General features: G+C 36.6%; 1 protein-coding gene across 1 annotated transcript; it reads right to left on the bottom strand.

Annotated features, from left to right (window-relative positions):
* Positions 1–471: 471 nt before the first annotated feature.
* On the bottom strand, positions 472–7,417 carry LOC133807138 (LRR receptor-like serine/threonine-protein kinase ERECTA). Its single transcript, XM_062245303.1, has 27 exons — positions 6,740–7,417; positions 6,290–6,428; positions 6,098–6,169; positions 5,889–5,960; positions 5,708–5,779; positions 5,531–5,602; positions 5,368–5,439; positions 5,209–5,280; positions 5,037–5,108; positions 4,878–4,946; positions 4,707–4,778; positions 4,513–4,584; positions 4,260–4,331; positions 3,971–4,042; positions 3,819–3,890; positions 3,642–3,713; positions 3,465–3,536; positions 3,321–3,392; positions 3,180–3,251; positions 3,009–3,080; positions 2,850–2,918; positions 2,678–2,749; positions 2,470–2,543; positions 2,101–2,229; positions 1,608–1,958; positions 1,161–1,531; positions 472–1,049 (listed from the first exon to the last, which is right to left on the bottom strand). The coding sequence occupies exons 1-27, from the start codon at positions 6,840–6,842 to the stop codon at positions 669–671; spliced, it is 2,982 nt and encodes a 993-aa protein (XP_062101287.1). The 5' UTR covers positions 6,843–7,417; the 3' UTR covers positions 472–668.
* Between the last annotated feature and the right edge of the window lie 698 nt (positions 7,418–8,115).

Raw genomic sequence — 8,115 nt, 5'->3', positions numbered from 1 at the left:
CCTATGTTGGAGTTAAAATCCAAAACTTAATTGAATTAGGTAATTTTTTTACCACCAATTTTTCCTATTATAACTTCCAAAAAAAGGAGCAAGGGCCCCAAACACACTCAAAGAAGTCATTCTCTCAAGTGGGCAAAGGACTAAAAGTTGGCACTAAATTTAATGTTGTCTCAGCCTTCTCTCCTCCCTCAAAAGAAAAAGATTTGAAAAGGATAAGAGATTATTGAGAGAAGAGGATCAAGTGAGATTCCCAAAATCAGTACAGCCCAGCTATGGCTCCACAACCACTCCATTATTGCTGCTCACACACACATACCATGCACACCACAGAGACCCCTGAACCCTAACCTGACCCAACTGCACTGCAACTCTCTATTAAACCCCCCAACCCCACCACCCCTTGTCACCATATTCAACACTGCCAATGGCCCCACCAGAATTACCAGACCAAAAAATTTACAAGAGACCCCATTTCAAATCATTCTTCTTTTTTTACATTGTGAGTACAAGCTCAAAACATCCATGAACATTTCTCAAGTTTTACAACTAACCCTTTTGTTTTTTTACTTAACTTCTCTATATAACACTTTCTCCATCTATTTTTAACTAACCATAATAATAATGTTGGTTTTTTTTTTTTGCTTTTTCTTTTTTTACCCTTTCTCGTTTCACCCGGTACTGTTCTGAGAAATTACCTCTCCAAACTTGACAAAGAGCTGGGCATCTGAGGTGCTCATGGATGGGCAGTTGACCATGTGGGGGGTCTTGATGTTTGCATACTCGTCGATGTAGCCTGGCACTTTGGCTGCTGATGGAAGTGTGGATGGCGGTGTTGTGGTGGATAGTTGTTTTGGAGTAGCTGCTGATGGCAAGAGACTGCTGAGAACTCGGGTTACTTCGTGCATTGTTGGACGATCAGTCGGCTGTTTCTTGCTGCAAAGTAGAGCTAGCTGAAATACCTTCCTCACTGCTCCAAGGTCCTTGCATGTGGCTGTGATCTCGGGGTCTACAGTCTCCATGACTGCGTCGTTTGCAGTTTTGGATAATATCTAAGGCCGAAATCAGAGAGGATTTTCATGAGAAACTAGGCACAAAAGAAGAGACCTTTCTTTCACTCTTAACACAATAGAAAATAGAGGTCAAACTCAGGAGAGACTAACCAGATGGTGGAGATTGGATTCATTATCAACAGCTTTTCTTCCAGTCAGTAACTCGAGCAGAACAATGCCATAACTGTATACATCAGACTTCTCAGTAAGCCGTGAAGTTCGAGCATACTCAGGGTCTATGTAGCCAATGGTGCCCAATATGTAAGTAGAGGTGTATGACTTTGTGATGCATAAGTTCTTGGCAATACCAAAATCTGTGAGATGGGCCTCGAAATCCTTGTCCAGCAAGATGTTAGATGACTTCACGTCTCGGTGTATTATGCGTGGACTACAGTCATGGTGCAAATAGGCAAGTCCTTGGGCTGCTCCAAGTGCTATCTTCAGACGAGCATCCCAGTCGAGCTTTTCCTTTTTGCTAGGACCTGTAAAATGGTAGCGTAAAAAACACAAGTTTGGAAGATAATGATGCATGACAGGTCTTTGAGCAAATGAACTTACCATGAAGGAAATCCCAAAGACTACCATTTTCCATGTAATCATAGAAGAGAAGGTATCCAGAAGAGGACAACGAGTATCCTTGGAGGCTGACCAGATTCCGATGCTTGATACTCCCAACTGTTGAGAGTTCTGTCTCAAATTCCTTGAGGCATCGAGGGTAGTGGGAGTAAAGTTTTTTGATAGCCACGGGCTTGCAATTTTTAAGAACACATTTGTATACTGTGCTTGATGCACCATAACCAATTATGTATTTCTCGCTCAGGTTCTCCGTCATCCTCATGATGTCTTCGTAAACATGAAGCGCCATGTTCATGTGAAGAATCACGAGCCTCGGTGTTGAGTAATAAACAGCTGTTTCAGAAGTACATCAAAATTTAGCAGAAACCATATTAAACCATAACTAACAAAGATGAACATAACAATTTTCAACAAAAGAAGATAATCTTATACCACTGCCTTAATTTTATGTAAGAGAAGTTGCTTGATTACATACCTGGTTTGTCAAGTGAACCATCTGGAAAAGGTACTGGATTGTGCGGACGACATGCTGCGACTAAGATCATGAGAAGTATCACAAGGGCACCCAGAGCAATTCCTAGGATAGCTGCTTTAGATATAGAAACTGTAACAACAACGAAAAAAGAGAAAAGAAAACAAGTGAGAATGGAAAAAACAGGAAAAGGGAATTATAAAATCCTGTTCAAAGTATGTTTTCACCATTTGATCACTACTTACACTACAAAATAGTACCGAATCTAGAATTATCTAGGAATCTAATAATGCATATGATTAGTGGTGCATTTACACACTCATATACAAGTATAGATAAAGACCGACACCACCTTGAAGTGGTAGTACTAACCTCGCTCTGTTGGACGAGACACATGACACGATGAACTGAGCCAGTAGCCACATAGACGAGGGTTTCCAATAAAACTGTAAAATATCATGTACATCAGTACAGAGAACAGAACAAAGATTATACTAAAACCAATTTAAACTCTAAATCATTGTCATATGCTGGCATGTGAATGTACAGTACTAGTTGAGAAAGTATCAGGTGGTCTAACCTGTCAGGTGAAAACTTTGAGAAGTTATTGTTTGTGGGAATATTGCCTGCTAAGTTGTTGTAAGATACATTTCTGCACAGATTTTTTTGGTCAGATTCCATGTGAGTTTACTGTCAGGTGGATAACATTACAAAAAAGAAAAAAAGCAGAATTTTGTGAATAGTGAACTCACAGTACAGTGAGGCTGAGGCAGTTGAGCAATGACATTAAATCACCAGATATATTGTTGTGTTCCAACCTCCTGGGAAAATAACAACTAATAATTAAAGAACAAAAACATACACAAGATGAAAACAAGTTCAATGTTGAGAAATCACCAATAAAAACTTACAATGAAAACAAGTTCTGAAGCTGACTAAGCTCTTGAGGTATTGAACCAGCAAGGTTGTTGTTTGAAAGATCTCTACAAACCAAGCACATGAAACAAGGATTACATCACAAAAAAGAAAGCTAAATAGAGTCCACTGCAATTGTTGAAAAAGCAATTCCATGAAATACTCACATTTCCATAACACTTCTTAGATTACCAAACTCCGCTGGAATACCTCCCGATAAATGATTTTTGCTCAAATTCCTACCACACAAATACCTGTTGTCAGCAAATGAGTTTGAAGGGAGAAAAGGAAAATAGAAAGAAACTCACAGCTTTAGAAGATGCTCCAAATCACCAAGAGATGCAGGAATTGATCCATTAATTCTATTATTAGAAATGTCCCTGACATAGTGTTTTCATGTTAGAACCAGAAAGTGTTGTAAAGAAGCAAGCAATAGAGCAACAAATACTTACAACGTATCCAGATTTCCAATCCGAGATAGCTCAATAGGAATGGGACCCAGAAGATAGTTGGAGGAGAGATTACTGTAAAGGGTTAAGAAACAGAATAGTGTATAGTTGGAATGGAGATTAATGCACAGAATACAGTATATTGAGATGAGATGATGGATAAAAATGAAAAGTCCTTACAGATAAGTCATACTCTCCAGCCTCTGGAAGGCGGCTAAGATGGTTCCACTTAGCTTATTCCCATGCACATTGCTGACATTGCAAAAATAACCAACTTAACCAAGAAGAACAAAAGTTTTCAAATCCATATAAAACTGAAGTTTTCAAAGCCATATAAAACCGAGTTTAGATGCTCACAGGCTGTTAAGATTTGTACATGAACTTAGATTCTCCGGGATTGGCCCTTCAAGATTGTTGTTGGCAACATTTCTGAAAGGATGGTGTGCCAGTAACTCAGATTAAACACAGGAAGACACTAATGTATCTAAATTCATAGTAAGAAAACTTACAGGTCAAATAAATTGGTAAGCTTCCCAAGCTCAGGTGGAATATGCCCTGAAAGATGGTTATCATTCAATTCCCTGAAAAAGAAAGAAAAAAAAAAACATGAATATCTTTACATTTGCAAGAGTGACCAGGTATATTCAACAAGACAGAATCAGGTGCTATAGAAAACAGAATCAATTGGCTTTCATTTTCTTTTCTTTTCTTTGCTTGAAATGAATTCAAACGTAACAACATTGAATATTATATAATAATAGCCTAGAAAAAACATAGAAGGGAGAAGAGTCTGCATACAAGTAATGAAGCTTTGTCATGTTCCCAAGCTCTGGAGGAATTGATCCAGTCAGCCTATTGCTATGCAAATACCTGTGATGTTTTAATATAATCAAGTCATAATCAATACAAGTGTATATCCATAGTTAATTCATTTCTTTGTTTGTCTGCTGTCTAGGACTCAAACAAGTAAATAAATTATAACCAAATAACACAAAGGACAAAGCATAACTAAAATGGCATATTATTGCATAAGTGTCAAAGCATGACTTACAATTTCTCAGTGTATGTCAAATTTCCCAGAATAGGAGGGATTGGTCCACTTAACAAGTTGCTGCTCAAATCTCTGGTTGGACCATAAGAAAAAAAACCACACAAACATGAGACAATAGAAGAAATAGAGTGCCCAAGGCAGTAGTGATGGTAATAATTCCACAGCCTTCTAGTTAAAAGAGAGAAAGAGCTTACAATACAGCAAGTGCCTGCATCAAGCCGATCACAGAAGGTATATGCCCGGAGAGTTTATTACCTTGCAATGATCTAGCAAGTAAAATTCCAAGAAGACAAGAATAATGTTAAATCAAATAGATAGAAACATTATAAATAACAAGCAATAAAACAGATACTACGAGCACATACAATGTGGCTACTTGCAGAAACCCAATATTGAACGGAATCTCCCCGGTCAGCTGGTTATAAGACAAGTCCCTGCCAGGCAAAGGATAAAAAATACTCAGTAAACCACAGTTTCGACACATTTATAAAAATTTGATCTCTCAAGTCAGGTGAAATACATACAAGACTTGGAAGGCAGTGCAGTTCCCTATATTCTGAGGAATACTACCAGTTAAACTGTTGTTCCTCACATCACTGCAATAAGTAGAAGATGGAATATTAGCCATACAAAATATACCTTGTAAGCTAGAGTATTTATAGGTGTCACAGGATTTGAGAATTGGATAAGACTTACAAATACCACAACCCAGTTAACTGGCAAACATCTGGGGAAAGAGTACCCACCAAGTTGTTCCCTCGTAAACCACTAAATCAGCCGAAAACATCATATAATTAAAGAATAAAAATGAAATCACACGGCCACTAAAGAAACTTTAACAGCTGATACACTCACAGATATTGCAGCACTTCATTCCAGTATATAAGCCTTGGTATTTCCCCACTGAGATTATTTTGTGCCAGGTCTCTTGAACCACAGTTGAGATTGTGAATGTCAGTAATAGACACATAAATAAGAATATTAAAGAGATGGAAGAATCATGGAATAAGAAACTTACAAAACTTTCAAGTTGGGAATCTGAGACAAGGTTGAAGGAATAGGTCCAATTAACCGGTTGTTTTTCAAAACACTGAAAGATCATTTGGAGAGAAAGTTCACAAGTTATTCACTAAAATAGAGTCCAAAAATCTCAATAACTATGCATAGTGAAGATGACAAGTGTAATGAAACTTACAGAAACTCCAGCTGTTTTAGCTTTGAGATTGAAAATGGTATGTCTCCATTTAACTCATTGAATGACAAGTCCCTATTGACAGAGTGTTCACTACTATTAGAATGGCAAAATATTCAAGTAGAGAGACACTAACATCTACACTTAGTAACCTAAGGCAATCCATATCATATAGATAACTTACAAGCTTGTCAAAGATGAACAATCACCAATCTCATCTGGGATCTGGCCTGATAATCGGTTTCCTCTCAAATCACTGAATGAACAGTACAAAATGATGATTAGTATAAACAAGTCAAAATTTCAGAACCTTAAAAGGCTATTTCTCATTATAAACATAGTTTCAAAGGCAACAAAAACTTGAATAAAGGGCAAAGAGGTAGAGAAGAGTACATAGTTTGCAGACTCTTCAGATTACCAATCGAAGGTGAAATTTCTCCATCAAGGTTTAGACCTGATAAATTACTAACAAGGTACAAAAAAACAAACAAATAAACATAGCGTCTACAAAAACAGAATCACACGATCATATAAAACAAAGAAACTACAAAAATGGAAATCAACCGAGATAAATAAATAACTTACAGAGCAAGGACACTGAAGGTGACATTGTCACAACTGACCCCTCTCCAAACACAATAGTCTGAAGATGGTGAGTCTGTCCAGTCATACAAAACATTATCCACATCCCTAAACGATTTCTTAATCTCCAGAAGTGTTGCTCCTTCATTATTAAAAAAGAACCATAAATTTGGGTATCACAACCAGACAAGACAAGCCTAGCTACTAATGATGAGTCTGCTTCTGGTTTGTTATTTCAAACAAATGAAGAAGACAGGTTTTAAGGGTGAGTTCAAAACAGAGAAAAAGTTAAAAAGAACACAAATTTGAGAGCTACATTTCACTATGTGCTTAGTTTCAAAACACATAAAAACACCATCTTTCTTGGGTTCAATCTTCTTCTCATGCATTTTCCCGAGAAACAAACAGAGCAAAATCCTCAAGAAACATACGAAAACAACAACAACAACTCACCGTCATCAGAATCCACTGTACTACCAAGGGCCACACAAGCGAGAAAAGCCAAAAGAACAAACCCAACACGAAATGCCATAACTTTCAACCAATCAAAGCTCATTCAAAGCCAACTCCTCCAAAACCTCATTAAACAACGACCCTTTCACCACTTCGAAACAGAGAAGAAAAGGTTCAGAACCCAGTTCGAAACACAGCCACTTCGTACAAACCCAGAACTTAAAACAGTAGAGAAAACCTTCTTCTTCCTCCTTCTACTACACTGGCCGACATTACAACTGTAAACCGGTTACGAAGAACTCCTCTACTCTATCTCACACCCTCTCCATGTTTGATCACATACCAACAATAAAGATATCAACTTTAATCTATATATCAGACTACACTTCTGGGATTCCAGGCATATTTACCAGTGAGGTGAGATGAACAAAGCTACAGCTTTTTTTTTTTTTCATCTGTTTGATCAATCACATCGTCCTTCTTCTGGCACATATAGACCTCTAAATACAACTGTAACAACTAGAGAGAGAAAAACGTAAAAAGAGCGAGAAAGAGAGAGAATTATTTTCATGAATAAAGTTAAAAAACAATCTGCCACAGCTCTGCGAGAAGACCTGCAACATTGCAGCTCTTTCTACTCTCTATCTCTCCTTCACTTCTCTCTCTCTCTCATATGTGTATGTATATATATATATATATTCTCTCTCTATAAATGGGTTGGGGAGTTGGGGTTGGAAGAGGGTTCAGAGAGTGTTACTGTGTGTGAAAGCCATGCCATTGCCATTTGCGAATAATGAATAATGAAAAATGGGTCGCTTTCTATTTGGTTTTTCCCGAGAAAGAGTTAGTATATGTCTAAATTATTATTACTATAATAAATAAGGTGAAAACGAAATAACAATAATTATAATAATTAATTCTTTAGTCTTTTTTTAATTAACATAATAATTTAGTAATTTAATGCTCCGGAAATATACTTTGAGTACAATATCTTCCTATGTATTTTTCTTTTGGAAATTTGTGTGGCAGGTAATTTGTATTTCCTGTTAATAATTTTTAGCGTGATTTTTTTATGATTGTGTATATTATAATTATTTAGAATATTTTATAAATTTTTGAAAATTTTTGAATAATTTATAATGCTGTAAACTATGTTCAAATATAATATTTTCAACACGCATAAAAAAAATTAGTCGCGTGTACAACAATATGTTTTTAAACTAGTTTTTGGCACTATAAATTATTCAGAATTTTCTAAAAATTTGCAATATGGTCTAAATAACTACAATATACATGATTATAAAAAAATCGTATTGAAAATTATTCACATGTTGAGAACACAAAAGAGTTTGACCGATTGGGCTCTTTTTGAAGCA

Source organism: Humulus lupulus, chromosome X (genome assembly GCF_963169125.1).
Source record: "Humulus lupulus chromosome X, drHumLupu1.1, whole genome shotgun sequence".
Lineage (NCBI taxonomy): Eukaryota > Viridiplantae > Streptophyta > Magnoliopsida > Rosales > Cannabaceae > Humulus > Humulus lupulus.
The sequence above is the reverse complement of the archived record's forward strand: the minus strand, read 5'-3'. Positions and strand labels throughout refer to the sequence as shown.

What these genes read in the sequence shown, in the direction of transcription:
- LOC133807138 (XM_062245303.1), bottom strand. Translation starts at nt 6,842, where the DNA reads ATGAGCTTTGATTGGTTGAAAGTTATGGCATTTCGTGTTGGGTTTGTT. An exon ending in TTGACATACACTGAGAAATT is followed by an intron (nt 4,332 to 4,512) that starts GTAAGTCATGCT and finishes AAAACATCACAG; the next exon opens with GTATTTGCATAGCAATAGGC. An exon ending in TCTTTGGGATTTCCTTCATG is followed by an intron (nt 1,532 to 1,607) that starts GTAAGTTCATTT and finishes ACCATTTTACAG; the next exon opens with GTCCTAGCAAAAAGGAAAAG.